Source organism: Lissotriton vulgaris, chromosome 1_1 (genome assembly GCF_964263255.1).
Source record: "Lissotriton vulgaris chromosome 1_1, aLisVul1.2, whole genome shotgun sequence".
In the NCBI taxonomy this organism is placed as follows: domain Eukaryota; kingdom Metazoa; phylum Chordata; class Amphibia; order Caudata; family Salamandridae; genus Lissotriton; species Lissotriton vulgaris.
Genome location: NC_141685.1, coordinates 295,968,138 through 295,989,526, shown reverse-complemented (window position 1 = coordinate 295,989,526; position 21,389 = coordinate 295,968,138). Strand labels below are relative to the sequence as shown.

General features: G+C 48.3%; 1 protein-coding gene across 1 annotated transcript; it reads right to left on the bottom strand.

Moving 5' to 3' along the window:
* Positions 1 to 2,551: 2,551 nt before the first annotated feature.
* LOC147747078 (uncharacterized) lies at positions 2,552 to 7,682 on the bottom strand. Its single transcript, XM_086925067.1, has 4 exons — positions 7,523 to 7,682; positions 5,673 to 5,774; positions 4,791 to 4,919; positions 2,552 to 2,999 (listed from the first exon to the last, which is right to left on the bottom strand). Exons 1-4 carry the CDS (start codon positions 7,680 to 7,682, stop codon positions 2,599 to 2,601), a joined length of 792 nt encoding a protein of 263 aa, XP_086781193.1. The 3' UTR covers positions 2,552 to 2,598.
* Between the last annotated feature and the right edge of the window lie 13,707 nt (positions 7,683 to 21,389).

The following is a 21,389-nucleotide window of genomic DNA, read 5'->3' as shown; positions in this document are numbered from 1 at the left end:
GAGGACTGGGATGGCCCCAATGATGAAGCATGTCACCAAGGGGCAACCCTGGTGAGTGAGGGGACACCTAGAAAAAAAGCAATTTCTCCTTTTCTATCTACTATACCTTCTGTCAGGTTACGCAGCCCCTAAGCGCCTACCGTACTATGAAACTACATTTCCCATGAGTAGGCGGGAGACTTGCAGGAAGTTTATCTGGGGAACAGACGCGCTTCCTGTTGCGCGTTATTCTGGTTTCTGTTCTGCACCGGCATGAGAGCGGACGCTCTGCATGCTTTTCTATCGTGTCTCCTGTGGACTATCACCTTCCCCCCCCCCCCCCCCCCTCCCTGAGGCTCAGTGGGGAGCGCTTCCGTGTTCTGTCCTTGGCGGTAGACGGACTTCACGCGTCTTCAGGTAAAGCCGCTCTAAACTCTTCGGCCGCCCGTGCGGTCAGCTGATTACTGCCTGAACGGATTGTTAAGGGAGGTTCTGTGACTGTTTTCTAACAGAATTCCACCTTTGATGAATTCCTGTTTGGTTGAATTGTGTGTGGCGGAGCACAGTGGCGGTCTATACCACGTGTTAGCGTTCACATCGGGGATCGTTTTTGTACTATTAAAACGGAGCGCGGTAGTAAGGACAACTACGCGTCTCCGTTGTATAACTGTGTATTTCAAAGGACCTCCATAACTGGGCATGTAGTGAGGTAACTACAGGCTACCCCAGTTCTCTTTGTGTAGTGCACCGTGGGGTGTGTTGTTGGCAGAATTCAGTGGTGGTCGCAACAGCAACTACGTTTTTCTGTTTGACCTTCACCAAAGATTCTCTACTGGGTCATTACTTAGAGAGCGCAGTGTTGTAGTTCTTGCTTCCTACACACTACCGTTTCCCTCTTCCTTTTTGTTGGACCATACATCTTTGCTTTGACTATTTGGAACCCCCTTTGTACATTGAGTCCTCTTCCATGTTTGTGGTATGTTGTGAGTAGTGGGTTTGATGTCTTAGTATAACGCGAGTGTGTTTGGTGCGACAGGAGTGTGTTCGTTAACTATATGTTTATGTGTTTCTTAGGCCTTCCTCACAGATTGTGGCAGAAGGGCTATAGTATTTCCTATCCAAGGTAATGTTTTCTTGGTGCTCAGGTACTTGTCTACTTCCTTGGTTATTTAGTGAGACTATATGAGAGTACCCTTGTATGTTAGGACAGCACTTCACTGATGCCTGTCTTGTCTTCTGTTACAGGTATCCTTTCCCTGCTGACCCTACCTTTACCCATCCCACATTTTTTATTTTAGTTTGTTATTTTTCTCCCCCGCCTAATGGCTCGAACACCCTGTGTTTACACTTCTGGGTGTTGGTGACATTTGGAGGTGGAACCATATTTGCATCGACTGGATCACGGGGAGTAAACCTGACACCTTCCAGACCAACCCCATTGAGTGTTGTTGTGAATGGATTTATAGTGACCAGCAAGGCTCTCGGGTATCTGGCTACAGAGACCTTATGTTGAATATCGTTATCAATAATTCCACACAGGCCCTGTACTGTCGCATTCTTTCTTTCCACAGTTGTCGAATGTACTACTTACTTTTCACTGACATGCATGCAGTAGTGCATGCACTTTCAAAGATTGATGGATAGGTTTGTACCCAAAGATTTGTTTATGTTCACAATAGTTTGTCTATGCTGTGCTATTTTTTCTTGTCTCCCAAAACCTTTCCCAAAAACCCCCGTACCCATCCATTTTTCAAACCCTAACCCTCTTCCCCCGGGCTGTGTGGTTTTGATTGATGTGTGACTAAATTATTATTACAGCAATAAATCCACACACTTGCTGGGTGGGGAGGATAAGGTGATAGCAACAGGCTGGTGAAGAAATCCGAGGATATATTCTTACTCTGCTTGACAAAGAACCATTGCTAATGTGAAAGAACTTCAACCGAATTAGTAGTTATACTTTACCATTTGTTAGGCTACAATGTGGCACTGCTCTACTGTACTTCTGTCACCTGCTATATTCTCAGTTGTACCGTTGAATTGCTCAGGAGGACAAACCAGATTTCATTTTCTTTTTTTTCATAGGCATGCAACTGCCACTGTGTCACACCACTAGAACCACCGCTATGAGGAAATTTTATCCGACCAAGAATGCCCACCTTATTCGGTGTTTCCCGTGGAGCCAGCCCTGGGTCTAGCCCTACTTTCAAACACAAATTACAGGTAAGATAAGCGTTTGGTGGTTTGGGGGTATAATGGAGTATTAGTACGAGAGACGAGAGACTGAAGGTAGTACTACTAAAGTCCTAGGACTCTTGGATTCACTTCACTTAGTCTGTGAGAGGCACTTAGTGTTGAAAACATTTGGGCATTTACACTTAAAGGAAGAAAATGGAACTAAACTTTCAGGAAAACAGTCAACGTTAAACCCCCACCCACCAGGCAAGCAGTAAAAAACAGGTATGCTCAGATAAAGTTTGAAAAAGTATATTTATATCCCTAACAAAATAATCTCCCGCAAGACCCTCCCTAACCCCAACGATTGTCCTTCAAAAGTCCCCAAAAACCCAACTCCCAATTCCCACCCCCCAAAAGTCTCTAAAAAAGGGGCAAGGGACACTATGGGTGGATGCTGTTAACTTTTTGGGCCAGGGCATCATGCTCCTCGCGGAGCAAGGCGAGCTCCTGCTGAAGGCGGGACACCATCAGGGTGGTGCGGCGCAGGCGTGCCTTCACTGCCTTGCAGGTGCAATGCCTGTGAGAGGCAGCTGTTGGCCTTGCTGCTCGGTGGTGGCATTTGCCTTTGGCAGCCCGGCTCAGTCTGGGTGGACCACTGTGCTGGGTGGCAGCCCGTGGGGCCACGGAGGCCGATGCAGACGACGTTGTTGTAGTTGTCGACTGCACACTTTCCACGTCCTCCAGGGCCACCAGCCGCCGATATTCCGCAACAGTGGCCTCGATCCTCCGTTGCCGGGCCGCTCTAGCCAGCTCCTTCCTCCTTGTCCGTTTGGAAGGAGAACCTATATGAAGAAAGAAAGACATAGTCTGTAACCAATGCTCTTTTAGATCAACTCAATCATTCAGCAGAAATTTGTGTTGCAGTACAACTAGCAACTTGCAAGCGCATTACATAACTATTGAGGCCAGTATCTATCTAACCTCACACTTCTTCATCCTTGCTCTAACATTAGTGGGAGTTTAAGGAACAAATTCTACGAGCACTGTGGACTTCCATTGGAGTCGACTATGAAAGTACACCAGTCTTATTCTTCTTCTTATCTCTTGTTTTGGAAAATTGGTACGTTATTTTCTGCAAGCCGGCATAATGCCAGCGCAGTAAACTTGCACCCGAGAAAAAGAGACGCACGCCATGAGGAGTGACCTAGACTTGCGTTGCCGTTGCGTTACTGTACCCGTCCAGTACATGCAGGTGGTGAAGCTCTTACTTTTCTATTACGGGTGGCACTGAGAATACTCTGTTACAACTCAAGGGCTACTGCTTAATTAATTTAACTTTCACCCTACAGTGGAAATGAGTACTAGAAATGGAAAATTGAAGAAGATAAATAATCTGATTATCTATCACTTCACATGGGATGTTTTTGCTTATATATGGGATGACTTTAGGTGCTTTGCTTTTTATTGAGTGACCAGTGATACATCCACACATGAATGACTGAGTACTACTAAACTTATTAAGAGAGGTAGGGAGTGGCCACCATAATAACCGGATCTATGCAGTGCTTGCAATACAAACTACTGCTACTATTTATGGTAGTATTTGGACAAAATTAAAAGTTCTTTTCCTTGCCTTTCCTACACTGGAACGGACGTGCGGGTGCAGTGTTACATGCTCTTCAAAGTTACACTTAGTTCATCCACTGACCGTCTACTCTCTCTAGATCATGGGTACTCACAAACTTTCTCTCAGGGGCTACATTTACAGTGTAGTTTGGGGCCGAGGGAGCACTGGTGGGGGCGGAGTCAGAGGGGGCGGGGCTAAAGCAAAACGATAACTTGTGACCATGAGGTTGCACACAGGTCCCTGCAGCAGATGCCCTCATCCACTGAGCCACCAGACCCAGCATTTACATACATCTCTCTCCCTCCTGCTCTCCCTCCTGCCCTCCCTCCATCTCTCTCTCCCTCCTGCCCTCCCTCTCCCTCCCCCTCTGTCATCTCACTGTGTGTGTGTCTATCTGTGTCAGCCTTCAGCCCGGGTTGAGACCGCTTCCACAACGCGCACACACAGACAACAACACCAAAGTACTTAACAGGTCTTTAAAAGACCATTAACATATTATTGAGGCTTTGTTTGTTTTAGCGCCCCTGCTTCTCCACCCTGACAATCACTGCTTGCCCGGCCCCACAGAGCAGAGGCTTTGTTCTATTTCACCTCTTTGTGGCCTTGCATCTCCACTCTGCTCTGTGGGGGCCGGGGGAGCAGTGATTGTCAGAGTGGAGATGCAGGGGCGCTAACAGGTGAAATACAAAAAAGCCTCTGCTCTGTGGGGGCCGGGGGAGCAGTGATTGTCTGCAAGGTCTGCGCACCGCCAAGGAAGGCTTGCCGGGCCACCACCGGCCCGCGGGCCGTACTAGGAGTAGCCCTGCTCTAGATACACATATGCTATCTAAGAGTCAGATAGTAGCATGATCCAGGTATATGGACACATACAGTTTCTGTGTCACCCACCCAGGCTGTTGTCCTTCCACCCATCATTGCTTCATCATTCACCCAGCCATGCATCTCATATTCTTGCCTTCCCAGCTAGTCTTCAATCTCAATAAGTAAGGAATATATAAGAGCTTACCTCTGGCCGCCACCACCACCGTCTCAACTCTCACAGCTGCCGCCGCCGCCTCCTCCCCTGAAGAATCGCCCTCCGCCTCCGTGTCGAGCACCACCACCTCCACACTGGCCCCGCCACCAGATGTTCCACCTACAAAGTACATTTAAGAATGTTAGAATAAAGCACTCACTAGTCACTAGTATTTGGTCTAGGAATGAAGACATGTGAAAACAATGTAATTTGTGACTGTCTACGTTAAAGTTAAAAAAAATGTCCCTTTTTCCAGGGAAGGTTGTCTTGCTGCACTTTTTGGCACAACTGATGAAGGCTGTTTTTTTAACACGCACCATTTTTCTCCACACAGACAGAAGATGGACTTCTAACAACAAGATCAAGTTGAAACCAGGTGAGAGCTCGGCTCGAACACAAGAAATGTCTTCAATTAATCGTCAGCACTAACCACTTTTCCATTATCAGTTAAACGTTTAGTTTTATTATGACTTCATTTTAATAAATGTGTTTACTTTTAATAAAGCTTTTAAACTTAAATACAATCTGTGTTTTTTGGTCCAGAGACTAGAGTGACTGAGCGAAAGGTTTTGCAATTTTTGCAAGCATGAGTCCAGATAGAACACTTCAAAAGACATTATGGACAATCCCAGAGGACTGCACTAAGTTGATAGAGCTATTGCTGACTAGAATCATGGGAGTTTCGCCAACCGTGCAATCTTAGTTAGCTACACAGACAGACTAATAAGAATAATCTAGTAATACCACAGGGAGTCATAGTAGAGGCAGGATAAGAATTTAGATACAGTCTACAAGAAGAGCAAAGACAATTTTGAAAAAAGTCAAATGAGGAACGCTAGGAAAAATAGGTACTAGTCTAAAATGAAAACTTACTGGGGCCAGCAGAGGAGCCCTCGCCTGCCCGATCCTGGCCCTGTTGATGAACAGCATCCGCCGCCTGCTGCTCCTGTGTCCTCCTCTCGCCCCTGGGGGGAGCTGACGTACAACATGAAAGAAAGAACAGAAAACATGGATGATTGTTGCTTGTCAATGTCAACCAAATCAAACATTTCAAAAGAACAATAACAAAATATTTCCGCGAAATTATATTGATTATGGTTACTTTTCATTTATTTGCGGACCTGTGACTTCGAAAGTCACGTAACTCACTAAACAAAGTACTGAAACGTTCACCTAGGACTGGCAGGCAGCAGTCCGCAGGCAAGACGCAAAGTGACAGACAAACTCCATTGTGATTTCAGTCAGATCAGTGACAACACTAACAGTTGCCTGCTACATTACCAGTCATTTAAATAGTCAAACTATCAATCCACCGCCACTATTTTTCTTATTGTCAGGGGTACAAAGGAAGGGGCAGATTTAAGCCCTTGCGGCTCTTTTGCGCCGTTCTTGCGTGACTTTTGTGACGCAGCATCTAAACAAAAAAGGGCGCCATGGTGCGGCGTATAATATTATAACAACGTGACGCATTTGGGAGATGCATCCCGTTATAAAGCCCTGCGCCATCAGGGGGCGTTCCGGCGCAAGGGAGGGCATTCCTGCGCTGGAACACATCCTAATAGTGGCTGAGGGAAATCTACAAAATATCAATCAGTCACCTTTAGGACAATGATGCGTCACACAAATCCTGCACCTGCTTGAAGCAGACGTACGGCTTGACCCAGCATTGGGGAGATAGGGTACCCCAGAGCATTGATGGAGCTGCGCCATCGTTGCGACGCAACTCCAGCAGTAAAGCTTCGGTGACGTTTTGGGCCCATAGTGCGCCGCATTGCAAATACGGCGCACCATGTTTGGTGGTGGTAGCGGGCCGCACAATTACTGGCGCATCCCTGCTACTTTGCAGGGATGCGACGGTAATTGCAATTCTGCCCCTTAGGGGCATACTTACTTACGTGTTCTGGCGCATCTCCAGAGATGCGCCAGATCAAATGCGTCACTCAAAACTACCCTTGCGACACGGCAGATGTGCCTCATTTACAATGCGGCGCGCCCTGGCACAAGGGTAGGCACTTGCGTTACGCATCTCGTCACGTAAGAGCGGCGCATCGCTGGAGTCACGTCGCCAACGCAATGCAACTCCAGTAATGCTCAGGGCCACCCAATACTTAACATGCTGTGTCCGTCCTTACGCCTGCTTCAAGCAGGCATAAGGAATTGAATTGACGTAGCAGCGTCGCAGAAGTGCCTGCGTTAAATCTTGTAGATTTCACGCAGGCACTTTTGCGAGGCACACAGCTGCAGGACCGCCCACCCTGTATACTAGGAACGCACCCATTGTGGCGCAGGCCCATGGCTTTAAAACGTGACGCATCTCCCTAGATGCGTCACGCTGTAAATGACTCTCAGGGATGCGCCACGTTTACGCCGCTGTTGCGTCACGCAAGGCAACGTAAACGTGGCGCAAGGGGCTTGTAAATGTAATCTGCCCCCTAGTGTCTAGCATTACGCAGTTCTGTAAAGTACACTCATACATAATTGTTACTCAGGCCAATGAGACCACAAAATAGAAAACAAATAAGCATAGTAGCAATGCCACTGAGAAGGAGAGCAGTGCACCTGAAATGCACAGAAGATTTTGAAATATAATTTAACTACAATGTAATCGTCATCAGCGGCATTATTGGCTTGCTCCATGTAAAAAACAAATATTTGCAATACAACAACACAGAGCAGGAGAAAACATCATAGTAGTGAGTGATTAAATGGCTACTACTACTCACCAAGCCCGGGGATCTCCAAGCCGAGCTGGTCCAGCAGGTCGCGCTCGCGGTCCAGGAGGTCCGTCCAGCGATGGGTGACCTGGCTGTAGGTACGCTGGACCCCGTAGAGGTGGGATATGGCCCAGCACACCTTCTCCCACCGCTTCCGGCGCTCCCGCATGTTGTAGCCGCCGGCCGCGATCCTGCCGCCTCCCGCGATGGTCCTGGGCAGGCGGCGCTGGACGAAGTAGACCAGCGCGCCCACTTCCTCCGGGCTGAAGATCTCCCGTCGCGTCACCTGCTCCCCCCTCAATCTCCCGCATGCTGTCCTGCCACTGGGTCCAGCACTACTCCCCGCCGCCGCTGCGGCCCTCAAGTGCCTGGGCAGCTTCACGGCGCCTGGCTTGACCATGGTCTGGGCAGGTAAGGTAGGAAGAAGTAGAAAATTAAGAAAGAATAGGATAGGGAAGAAGAAAAGAAAAGAGTTTAAAAAAGTAGTTTAAAAGTAAAGAAAAATAGCAGAAAAGACAAAAATATACAGCTAGGAAAAGAGAGGGATAGATAAGAAGCAAAATCGTAAAAAAAAAACTGAAAACAAGCAAAGGATGGCAAAGATACCAAGAGGATTAAACACCATGCCCAGACACAGGAAATGAATGAAAAACAAGATGGCTGGCGCCCGTTCACGAGCGCAAAAGTAAGTTCGCGCGAGATTTTCCTCGTGATCTCGTGCGAACCTCTAGATTTCCCGCGCGATCTCGTGCGAACCTCTACTCGCAATGCGCTTACTGCGCGAGATTATACATAGCGGGCGGAAACGGAAATACGTCACGCAAACAAAATGGCCACGCCCGTACTCGACCTTGGGGTAAATTCGCGTGTTGCGCTGCAAGCGGCTCGCGAATACTGCAAAAAAACTCGCGAAACAACAAGCCGCAAAAAAATGAAATGCTCATTCGCACGAATTGGCGGCTTCCGCGGTCGGTTTCGCACGACGCCGCGCCCCGCGAATAGCGCGAAAAAAATCGAAAAACGATTTCAGCAAAAGCAAAAGCAATGAGCAGGTGCAAAAGGTCAACCTCATGATTTGTAACGATTCTTTGTAGTGCTTCCTGAGGGGGCCCTCCAGAATTCGGTTGCCTGCTTGCAACTATTGTGTGACCCTGCTCTGACCTTAACTGTATGCCACAAATGTCCTGATTTACAGCTAAAGGAGCAGACAAGCAGGTGCCAGGCTGGAACTTTAAATTCTTTCAGTGACACATTAATTAGCCCCTAATTCATTATTGTCAGTTGGGGCAGGGCAGGTGTTGTTAATAAACTAACCCCAAATTAATTCATGTCAGTTCAAGCAGGGCAGGTGGGCTTGCTTTTCCCCCCCATCTTCTACAGTGATGATGAACCAGAGGGTGGCATTGATGTAACAGAGGGTGGCATGGGTCAAAGAGAGGGTGCCAGTGGTAAAACAGAGGGTGCTGGGAGGCTGTGATGATGAACCAGACGTAGAAACAACATAGTCGCGACCGTTGCGAGCCGACAAGTAAGTTCGCAATTGCGAACTAGTACCAAATCCTCGCGAACTGGCAGAAACAATTGCGAACACAAAAAAAAAAAAATCCGCAAATTCGCGGGAATTCGCGGATTTTGCGGATTGCGAATCCGCAAATCCGCAAAATTCGCGAACGCGAGATCCGCAAAATTCGCCCATGCTTACTCAGCACCTGCTTTTAGAACTGCCGGTGTTGAGCATCAGCAAGACTTGGCCCTCTTAAAGTCCTGGTTGTATTTACTTTGCAACGCACATCCTGATTTGCATTGGAAAATTGGCTAAAGTAGCTCAAAGCAGGACTATGCGCTACTTTCTATCACGGTGAGCGTTCCACGCGCAGTACTTGGGTGTTCCCATGCCACGACCTACTCGTTTTGACACAAAACACTGGGGCATTTTATCAAGGGGTTTATCTCTGCTTTTTTGGCTTTAAAAGCCAAGAAAGCAGAGATAAAATGATCTCCCTATTACCTAGCTGTCGCTAACACCAGTTAGCGACAGCTAGTAGGAGGTAGCAACCATCTTGGGCCCCGCTTTGCATGTCAGAGATATTTATCACTAAAGACATGCAAAGTGGGCGTGCCAAGATGTTAGCGACTGGAAACAGTCGCTAATATCGCTATCTCCTATTACCAACTTTTGGAGATATTCGCGCTAAGCGCAAATATCTCTAAAAGCTAACATCTGCCCCTGAGCCGTTCTTAGCCATGTTATCCAATGGGAGGTGAATAACATGGCTAAGAGCATTAGCTTGGTAATGCATGAATATCGCTGACTTTTCAGCGATATTCATGCATTTCGGCCGATTTTTATCGCTTAGGAGATAAACCTTGATAATAGCAAGGCTCCTAAGCGATAAAAATCGCCGCAGCTCGGCGATAAAAATATTGCCGCTAAGCCAACATAGCGATAATTATCGCTAGTTGTTGGTAATATGCCCCACTATCTCCTACCATTGTCAGACAGGGATTTGCACCAAAATGGCCGTCTCCTCAAGGCAGACTTAATGGCGGAGTGAGTTTTAAAGCTCCGAACGTTTTTCCAAATGTGCAATGTGTACTGCACTCTACAGCACACTTACAAAGCAAGAAAAGTAATACAGCATAGATTTTGTACTGGAAAGGGCCCTTCCTGATCAAAAACTATGCTTGACAGAACCGGCTGTGGTGCAAGTCTCCGTGCGTTTCTGCATGGCAGCCTTAAGTGCCTCAGTGCTGGGGGAGAGAAAAACAGCGCCTTCTCTTAGTGCACATGGCGCTGTTTTTCTGTCTCCTTTTGGCACAATGCAGCACATTAACTTTGGTTGCGGCTCTACTGTGCACCAAAAGTTAGTAAATCTGCCCCTTGGATTTTAAAAGGTAGGCAACACTGGGTGCTGAGGACTGGGTTGGTTTATTAAAAATAAAAGTGCATTTTTCTGCTTTAGAACATGCCTGAATCTGGTATGGTAACAGGGAATTGATTCTATCAGCTTCAACTAATTAAGACACACCTTTAAGATCACCAGATTACTCCAGGTGGTCATAAGGGAAGCACCTCCCAGTCTAGTGCTTTCATCCTCATATAACTAAGGGCCATATTATCAAGAAAGGGCGATACATTGTCGCCGCTTTTTTTGGCAGGAAACTGCCGCTGATGCGGCGATAATGGGCTTGATAATAGGCCCTTGTGAATTCCCATAGAAGCCCAGGTTAACACCAGAACCTGGGATGCTATGGGAATTCACAAGGACATTATCGCCGCTTTAGCGGCAGTTTCCTGCCGATAAAAGCGGTTAAACCCATATAGAACAAGCATAGGTAAAGCCAATTGTTCAAGGTATTTTCTAAGAGAACATGCTTTCTCGTCGATTGGAGAGGTTGCATGTATGGGATGGTGTAAGTGAGTGGGTGATTGTGGGGTTTCATTTTAATGAGCGAACAGATGAATGAATGAATAGCTGAGTGCATGGGTGATTCATAGGGTGCATCGGTGAATGAGCGATTTTCTGATTGGATGTATGCAGTCAAATTACACAGATCCTATAAGCTGATGCCTTTGCACTGTGCTATTGTGAGTGAGATGCCAAGAATTGCGTGTAATATCCAAGTGCAACCCTTACAACAATACTGGGCATCATTGTGCCAACAGTGCACCAAAATATGTGAAGAATTATCACAGTTATGTCAGTGCAACTGTTATGCAAGAGAGGGCTCCATGACACCATGGATGTTAATAGTACCACCATTACCTCAAGGTTCATTGCTCAGCCCCACCCTCTTCAACACATAAGTGACACCTTTGGCCAATGTATTCCGCACACACAACAACATATTCTTTTACGGCAACAACACAAAACTCGTATACTCTCAAGTTCACTGCCTGCAAAACTGAAATGGCTAACTAAATGAAAGCCAGCAGTCTCAAACTCAACGCCGGACTGGCAGTTGCATTCACCGGGTGGGGGCCGGTTCGGGGCCCCTCGGGGCCATCTTTGCAGCAGATTCGACCCTGTAACAAAATCGGCCGAAAACCGGCCCTGGCAAAGAACTCGGTCGCCGGGGGGGGGGAGGGCAGGGGGGGTGTTTAAAGGGTTGAGGGGGGGTCAGCCCAGCACTTTGCCAGGGCCGGTTTTGTTTCCCAGTCCGGCCCTGAACACCGACAAGGCAGAAGTAGTGATCGTCAGCAAGAACACCTCACAAGGGACTTCAGCTGGTGGCGAGTTGAACTCAGGCCCACACTCACACTCCGCACCCACACCAGGAGCCTTGGAATAATCATCAACAGCAAACTGGACATGAATGCACAAGGCAGTGCCATGACTGTATCCTGCTTCCAGACCCTGAAGATGCTGAGGAAAACCTTCAAATGGCTCCCGAGCAACACTGTCACTTATACCCCAGTCACCATCAAGTTGGACTATTTGAACACCCTCTTCACCAGGTTCACCAAGCAACTCACTAGAAGAATATAAAACAACCAGAACTCAACAGACAGACTCATCCTCAACCTCCCACACAGAACTCACTCCACACCACACCTCAGGGAGTTCCCCTGGCTCCTGATACACAAACACACTCATTTCAAACTTCAATGCACTACACAACTTAGGACCACCCACCTTAACAGTTGCATATCCTTCCACCAACCACCCAGACACCTCCCCTCCATGGGTTTCCTACTTGGGCACATCCCATGCATAAATGGGATCCGATCAGGAAGACGAGCCTTCTCTTGCATCGCCCCTAAACAGCCTCCCATGCCACATCAGAGCATCCTCTATTCTTGAATTCCGCAAGAAGCTGAAGACCTGACTTTTTAATTAACCAACCTACCATAGGCAGGGAAAGACACACACACCTGCTCAGTGCCATGGTACCCTGGCGGGTGATAGTGTGCTTTACAAATACACATGATAACATAAAGTAACGTGGAGTGGTGTGGCTCACTGGTTAGAGGCGGCAGACCCGGGAGCAGAGGACGGCCCGGGACCAGGGTTCAATCCCCGACGCAGCAGGGTCATGGACCAGGGTCAGCGGACTCGATAATTCTCACCTCGGTGCCTACTCTAACCAGGGATCACACTTGGCAACTCTGGGCATTAGCTTGCCTCATCTCTACAACGGCCCCCCACATACGCCGGGGATTCTTGGTTTCACCTTGGAGATACCCAGTAGGGACCATCTCACAGGGAAAGCCAGGACGGGTTCTCCAGCGGTCTATGGCGCAGAGATACTCCTTCTGGAGTCGATTCTAGCACGTTAGAAACCCGCAATTAATTAATTAATTAACCCTTAATGTCATAATTAGCACTAAGTTTGTGGTGGGCACTAGCATAAGATGTATTTTCACATTTTGACAAAACATACCATAATTATGCCAAGAATGATGTGTAGTCCATCAAAAACAAAAACTGTTTACAAATCTCCATAACATTAACTTTCTACAGATAACATAAGCCCACACATGGCTATTACTTCTCCTACAGACCCATAGCATTCCTTTCAACTCAGAGGCCATTGTACGTTATACCGTTTACAAATGCACAATAAATACCAACTGGAACTTAAGTACAACATAATAACCCCCCAATACAATACAAAAACACAACAGAAAAGTCGTACATCACAATATCAACCGACAACAACAACACAACAAAAACACAGTACAATACGAACAATTAAACAACCACAGCACAATACCATCATGCAGCCTTACCCAACACAAACACACAACACAGTTGCTCTGCTGTGTTGTTGTTTTATTGTCTCTGTGTGTTGTTTTGATGTGTTGTTGCATGGTGTGTTACTACTTTGCTTTCTTATCTTTTTAACAGTATCTTGTGTCACAGTTATTGTGCTGCTTTGTTTTTATGTGTTGTGTTAACTTTGTGCCTATATATTCGTAATGTGTTGTGTTATTGTTTTTTATGTGTGCTATTGCGTGTCGTAATGTTATGTTATTATTGTTCTTAATGTTTTTTGTTGTTGTGTAGTGACTGTTGTTGAATACAATGAAAAGTAATTGCTTCGAGCAAGAAATCCATTCTACCATGTTTTGCTCAGATCTTACACTATTTACGACTGTGTATTAATTGTTGAAAGGTTAATTAAGTCTGCCTGGTGTGTATATTTGGACTCATGTTTATCTTTATGAAATAAGTTCTTTTAAGCTCCAGGTATTGAGATTTGTTCTTCTGTTTGGCATACTTGGTCTCTGACATCAAGAGGTGGGGTTATGAGGTGGCAAGCCCAGCAACTTGCATAGCCTACTTCCTGACCTCTCTCCCCATTTTTGGTACCCTCATTTTCTCCTGGACCAATATGGTCAAAGTTGAGGGGTGAGCTGTAGGCCAGGTGGTGGCCAGGTAATGGGTTTCAAGGCAATTTCGAGTCTTGGTTTGAGGTGAACCGCTTGATCAAGAGTGCCCGCAAATGGGAGGGCTCAGGCTTTACAGGCAAAGGGCCTGATTCACCAGCTGCATTTTGTAGTAAGTTTTGTAGTGCTACACCTGTACTACAAACCGTACTACAAAGTGATATTCATAAACTACAATTTTGTAGTAACTTACTCCATTGCAGCAACTTACCCATGTAACTTACACTTTTGTGTTAACTTAAATTTTTGTTTTAACTTGCAGGTGTAATTTACACTTTGTAGTAACTTACACTTTTTTAGTAAGGCGACACACGGCCAACCAATGGTACTGCAAAGCCCTCGCATAGAAAATAATGATGAATGGGACTTAAAATTAAAACCCCACACGAAATAACGCCGAATTCAATTTGATTATTTAAAATAGATAACATCTAAATATAATTTATTGTTAACAAATACTTAAAAATAGTGCATACTTATTATTTAACAATAAAATATTTAATAACCTATTTATATTTAACATAATGTACCATCTATTCTTATTTCAAATACAAATATTACTTTTAAATAATTCCATACATAACTTTTAATAATTATTATTGGACATTCTAAATATTATTTCTTCAGGTGGAAATTTATTTTTAATTTAAACTTCAGAAAAATATTTTTAATGCCATTTAATATAGCTCCTTTAATTTAAGTTTTGATTAAAAATTAAATTAATAGCGTTGTAGGACTTTTTCTGTTTTGTTCTATATCTACGGCAAATTTATAAAATAAAGTTATGTTAATATTTAACATTAAAATATTTGTACTTTTTATTCTCGAGTTAAAGTTTTTCCCTATACTTTACCATGCAGGGATCTCTGCCCCAACTGTGGAGTCTTTCTTTGGTAAAACATAGGACAATTGTAAAACTATACAAATCATCATTCTACCTTTCACCCGTCACCCCTCTTGCTCTTTGGTTTTCTTTGCCTCTCTACTCACGTTATCTGACCCAACATCTCACTTCTCTCTTTGTCTCACCAATAATTTTCTACACTGCAACTCTCTGTGCTTTCTCTATCTCTATATACTTTTCACTCTATCGTTCATCTTCTTGCTCTCTCTCATACATCTCTCTATCTTCTCTTTTTCATGTCATCCTCACAACCTCACTTTTCTCTCTACTTCTCTTTTTAAACACCTCTCCACTGCTCCTCTGTCCTTTCCTCACACTCTTTTTACCTGTGTATTAACATTCCTCTCTTTCTCTGCCTGACCCCGTCCCTGTTCTTGACCTCTTTTCTCTATCGTTCTACCCTCCCCCTTCTCAATCTAGCTTTCTCTCTGCCTCACTGCTTACTTTACTTGACCTGTATTTTTACACTTCACTTCTCATCTTGTCTCTCTACCTCTCCAATCTCTCTCTACCTTGCCTCTTTTTGTAGTTCTCTGACTACCTCACTTTTCTGCATGTTCACCTCTACTGCTATTTCTATCTCTGACAAGCCTCTCTTTTTACCTCACCCTCTTTCTACCCCACCCACTCCCATTGTACATACCTTCTATCACTAGCTGTCTCTGCATCTCAACTCTAACTCACTCCAAAACCTTACCTATCACTCAACTTCTCTTTCTCCATCCCCCTCTGCCACGGTCTACCTCCCTGTAGCGTCCTTTCTGGCTACCTCACCTTTCTCGTTACCTTACGACTCTTGTTACCTCACCTATATTTCTACTCGATCTCTAGCTCTACCTCCACTCTTCCTCTATTTCACATCTCTCAGTGTGACATGATCATTAACACTCTTTCCTTCTCTAGTCTCCCACCACCTCCTATTACACAAGAAGGAATCTTCTCTTGCTGCTGCTTTGCCAAACTTATTCTGAGAAGGAGCAGGACTCGCACTGCTGCTGAACCTGTCTTGTGAGGGATGGAAGAGTGCTTTGCTGCTGCTCACACTGTGCCCATTCTTAGAGTGAGGGAAGCTTGCACTGCTGCCTCAGCTGAGCCTGTCTTGTGAGGGATGGAAGGATGCTTTGCTGCAGCTCACGCTGTGCCTGTCCTGGAAGGGAGGGAAGCTTGCACTGCCGCTACCCCAGCTGAACCTGTCTTGTGAGGGATGGAAGGATGCTTTGCTGCTGCTCACACTGTGCCCATTCTTAGAGTGAGGGAAGCTTGCACTGCTGCCTCAGCTGAGCCTGTCTTGTGAGGGATGGAAGGATGCTTTGCTGCAGCTCACGCTGTGCCTGTCCTGGAAGGGAGGGAAGCTTGCACTGCCGCTACCCCAGCTGAACCTGTCTTGTGAGGGATGGAAGGATGCTTTGCTGCTGCTCACACTGTGCCCATTCTTAGAGTGAGGGAAGCTTGCACTGCCGCTACCCCAGCTGAACCTGTCTTGTGAGGGATGGAAGGGTGGTTTGCTGCTGCTCACACTGTGCCCATTCTTAGAGTGAGGGAAGCTTGCACTGCTGCTACCCCAGCTGAACCTGTCTTGTGAGGGATGGAAGGGTGCTTCGCTGCTGCTCACACTGTGCCCATTCTTAGAGTGAGGGAAGCTTGCACTGCTGCTACCCCAGCTGAACCTGTCTTGTGAGGGATGGAAGGGTGCTTTGCTGCTGCTCACACTGTGCCCATTCTTAGAGTGAGGGAAGCTTGCACTCACAACTGCTACCCCAGCTGAACCTGTCTTGTGAGGGATGGAAGGGTGCTTTGCTGCTGCTCACACTGTGCCCATTCTTAGAGTGAGGGAAGCTTGCACTGCTGCTACCCCAGCTGAACCTGTCTTGTGAGGGACGGAAGGGTGCTTTGCTGCTGCTCACGCAGGGCCCATTCTTAGAGTGAGGGAAGCTTGCACTGCTGCTACCCCAGCTGAACCTGTCTTGTGAGGGATGGAAGGGTGCTTTGCTGCTGCTCACACTGTGCCCATTCTTAGAGTGAGGGAAGCTTGCACTGCTGCTACCCAGCTGAACCTGTCTTGTGAGGGATGGAAGGGTGCTTTGCTGCTGCTCACGCAGGGCCCATTCTTAGAGTGAAGGAAGCTTGCACTGCCGCTACCCCAGCTGAACCTGTCTTGTGAGGGACGGAAGGGTGCTTTGCTGCTGCTCACGCAGGGCCCATTCTTAGAGTGAGGGAAGCTGCTGCTACCCCAGCTGAACCTGTCTTGTGAGGGATGGAAGGGTGCTTTGCTGCTGCTCACAGTGTGCCCATCCTGGGAGGGAGGGAAGCTTGTACTGCTGCTACCCCAGCTGAACCTGTCTTGTGAGGGATGGAAGGATGCTTTACTGCTGCTCACGCAGGGCCTGTCCTGGGAGGGAGGGAAGCTCCAATTGCTGCTGCCCCAGCTGAACCTGTCTAGTGAGAGATGGAAGAGTGTGTTGCTGCTGCTCACACTGTACCTATCCTGGGAGGGAGGGAAGCTTGCACTGCTGCCTCAGCTGAACCTGTCTTGTGAGGGATGGAATGATGCTTTGCTGCTGCTCACACTTTACCTATCCTGGAAGGGAGGGAAGCTTGCACTGCTGCCTCAGCTGAACCTGTCTTGTGAGGGATGGAAGGGTGCTTTGCTTCTGCTCACACTGTACCCATCCTGGGAGGGAGGGAAGCTTGCACTTCTGCCTCAGCTGAACCTGTCTTGTGAGGGATGGAAGGGTGCTTTGCTGCTGCTCACGCTGTACCCATCCTGGAAGGGAGGGAAGCTTGTACTGTTGCCCCAGCTGAACCTGTCTTGTGAGGGATGGAAGGGTGCTTTGCTGATGCTCACACTGTACCCATCCTGGGAGGGAGGGAAGCTTGCACTGCTGCCTCAGCTGAACCTGTTTTTGGAGGGATGGAAGGGTGCTTTGCTGCTGCTCACACTGTACCCATCCTGGAAGGGAGGGAAGCTTGCACTGCTGCCTCAGCTGCACCTGTCTTGTGAGGGATGGAAGGGTGCGTTGCTGCTGCTCACACTGTACCTATCCTGGGAGGGAGGGAAGCTTGCACTGCTGCCTCAGCTGAACCTGTCTTGTGAGGGAAGGAAGTGTGCTTTGCTGCTGCTCACGCTGTGCCTGTCCTGGGAGGAAGGGAAGCTTGCACTTCTGCCTCAGCTGAACCTGTCTTGTGAAGGACGGAAGAGTGTGTTGCTGCTGCTCACACTGTACCTATCCTGGGAGGGAGGGAAGCTCGCACTTCTGCCTCAGCTGAACCTGTCTTGTGAGGAATGGAAGGGTGCTTTGCTGCTGCTCACACTGTACCCATCCTGGGAGGGAGGGAAGCTTGTACTGCTGCTGCCTCAGCTGAACCTGTCTTGTGAGGGATGGAAGGGTGTGTTGCTGCTGCCCACACTGTACCCATCCTGGGAGGGAGGGAAGCTTGTACTGCTGCCCCAGCTAAACCTGTCTTGTGAGGGATGGAAGGGTGCTTTGCTGCTGCTCACACTGTACCAATCCTGGGAGGGAGGGAAGCTTGTACTGCTGCTGCCCCAGCAGAGCCTGTCTTGTGAGGGACGGAAGAGTGCGTTGCTGCTGCTCACACTGTACCTATCCTGGGAGGGAGGGAAGCTTGCACTGCTGCTACCCCAGCTTAACCTGTCTTGTGAGGGATGGAAGGGTGCTTTGCTGCTGCTCACACTGTACCCATCCTGGGAGGGAGGGAAGCTTGTACTGCTGCTGTCCCAGCTGAACCTGTCTTGTGAGGGATGGAAGGGTGCTTTGCTGCTGCTCACACTGTACCCATCCTAGGAGGGAGGGAAGCTTGTACTGCTGCTGCCCCAGCTGAACCTGCCTTGTGAGGGATGGAAGGGTGCTTTTCTGCTGCTCACGCTGTGCCTGTCCTGGGAGAGAGGGAAGCTTGCACTTCTGCCTCAGCTGAACCTGTCTTGTGAGGGATGGAAGGGTGCTTTGCTGCTGCTCACACTGTACCCTTCCTGGGAGGGAGGGAAGCTTGTACCGCTGCTGCCCCAGCTGAGCCTGTCTTGTGAGGGACGGAAGAGTGCGTTGCTGCTGCTCACACTGTACCTATCCTAGGAGGGAGGGAAGCGTGCACTGCTGCCTCAGCTGAACCTGTCTGGTGAGGGATGGAAGGGTGCTTTACTGTTGCTCACATTGTACCCATCCTGGTAGGGAGGGAAGCTTGCACTGCTGCCTCAGCTGAACCTGTCTTGTGAGGGATGGAAGGGTGCTTTGCTGCTGCTCACACTGTACCCATCCTGGGAGGGAGGGAAGCTTGCACTGCTGCCTCAGCTGAACCTGTCTTGTGAGGGATGGAAGGGTGCTTTGCTGCTGCTCACACTGTACCCATCCTGGGAGGGAGGGAAGCTTGTACTGCTGCTGCCCCAGCTGAGCCTGTCTTGTGAGGGACGGAAGAGTGTGTTGCTGCTGCTCACATTGTACCCATCCTGGGAGGGAGGGAAGCTTGTACTGCTGCCTCAGCTTAGCCTGTCTTGTGAGGGATGGAAGGGTGCTTTGCTGCTGCTCACACTGTACCCATCCTGGGAGGGAGGGAAGCTTGCACTGCTGCCTCAGCTGAACCTGTCTTGTGAGGGATGGAAGGGTGCTTTGCTGCTGCTCACACTGTACCCATCATGGGAGGGAGGGAAGCTTGTACTGCTGCTGCCCCAGCTGAACCTGTCTTGTGAGGGATGGAAGGGTGCTTTGCTGCTGCTCACACTGTACTCATCCTGGGAGGGAGGGAAGCTTGCACTGCTGCCTCAGCTGAACCTGTCTTGTGAGGGATGTAAGGGTGTGTTGCTGCTGCTCACACTGTACCCATCCTGGGAGGGAGGGAAGCTTGTACTGCTGCCCCAGCTAAACTTGTCTTGTGAGGGATGGAAGGGTGCTTTGCTTCTGCTCACACTGTACCCATCCTGGGAGGGAGGGAAGCTTGCACTGCTGCTGCCCCTGCTGAGCCTGTCTTGTGAGGGACGGAAGACTGTGTTGCTGCTGCTCACACTGTACCTATCCTGGGAGGCAGGAAAGCTTGCACTGCTGCCTCAGCTGAACCTGTCTTGTGAGGGGTGGAAGGGTGCTTTACTGCTGCTCACAATATACCCATCCTGGAAGGGAGGGAAGCTTGCACTGCTGCCTCAGCTGAACCTGTCTTGTGAGGGATGGAAGGGTGCTTTGCTGCTGCTCACACTGTACCCATCCTGGGAGGGAGGGAAGCTTGTACTGCTGCCTCAGCTGAGCCTGTCTTTTGAGGGATGGAAGGGTGCTTTGCTGCTGCTCACACTGTACCCATCCTGGGAGGGAGGGAAGCTTGTACTGCTGCCTCAGCTGAGCCTGTCTTGTGAGAGATGGAAGGGTGCTTTGCTGCTGCTCACACTGTACCCATTCTGGGAGGGAGGGAAGCTTGCACTGCTGCCTCAACTGAACCTGTCTTGTGAGGGATGGAAGGGTGCTTTGCTGCTGCTCACACTGTACCCATCCTGGAAGGGAGGGAAGCTTGTACTGCTGCTATCCCAGCTGAACCTGTCTTGTGAGGGATCGAGGGGTGCTTTGCTGCTGCTCATGCTGTGCCTGTCCTGGGAGGGAGGGAAGCTTGTACTGCTGCCCCAGCTGAACTTGTCTTGTGAGAGATGGAAGGGTGCTTTGCTGCTGCTCACATTGTACCCATCCTGGGAGGGAGGGAAACTTGTACTGCTGCTGCCCCAGCTGAGCCTGTCTTGTGAGGGATGGAATGGTGCTTTGCTACTGCTCACACTGTGCCCATCCTGGGAGGGAGGGAAGCTTGTACTGTTGCCCCAGCTGAGCCTGTCTTGTGAGGGACGGAAGAGTGCGTTGCTGCTGCTCACACTGTACCCATCCTGGAAGGGAGGGAAGCTTGTACTGTTGCCCCAGCTGAGCCTGTCTTGTGAGGGACGGAAGAGTGCGTTGCTGCTGCTCACACTGTACCTATCCTGGAAGGGAGGGCAGCTTGCACTGCTGCCTCAGCTGAACCTGTCTTGGGAGGGATGGAAGGATGCTTTGCTGCTGCTCACACTGTACCCATCCTGGTAGGGAGGGAAGCTTGTACTGCTGCTGCCCCAGCAGAGCCTGTCTTGTGAGGGACGGAAGAGTGTGTTGTTGCTGCTCACACTGTACCTATCCTGGGGTTGCCAAGTATCCATTGGAGTTGAGTTTTAGCTGGGAGTCTGGGATTTACAGCAGTGTTTGCTCAATGAATTTCCTTTTGTAGTTGAAGAAATTAGCAAATTCTTCTGATTTAGTTTAGGGGATCTTACCATCGGACGGAAGCTGGGGGATTGTTCTTGTCTCTTACTAATTGTGTAGGGCTGTTCTTAGCTGTGTTAAAGGAGATTTGAAGTGAGTAGCCTTTGCATTCAAGATGTTTCTTTTGTGGAGTGTGCTAGGTGCCCTAAACGGGACCAAGTTAGGTCTCCGCTGCTTCTCCACCATTCATAACGATTTCCTTACCTTATACCGTTCTTTAGAGAACGAAGGTACATGTCTTTTTCTTTTGTTCTTTTGCAGAGCTAAGTCATTAGGGAGTTCAGACATACATTCAATACAATTGGA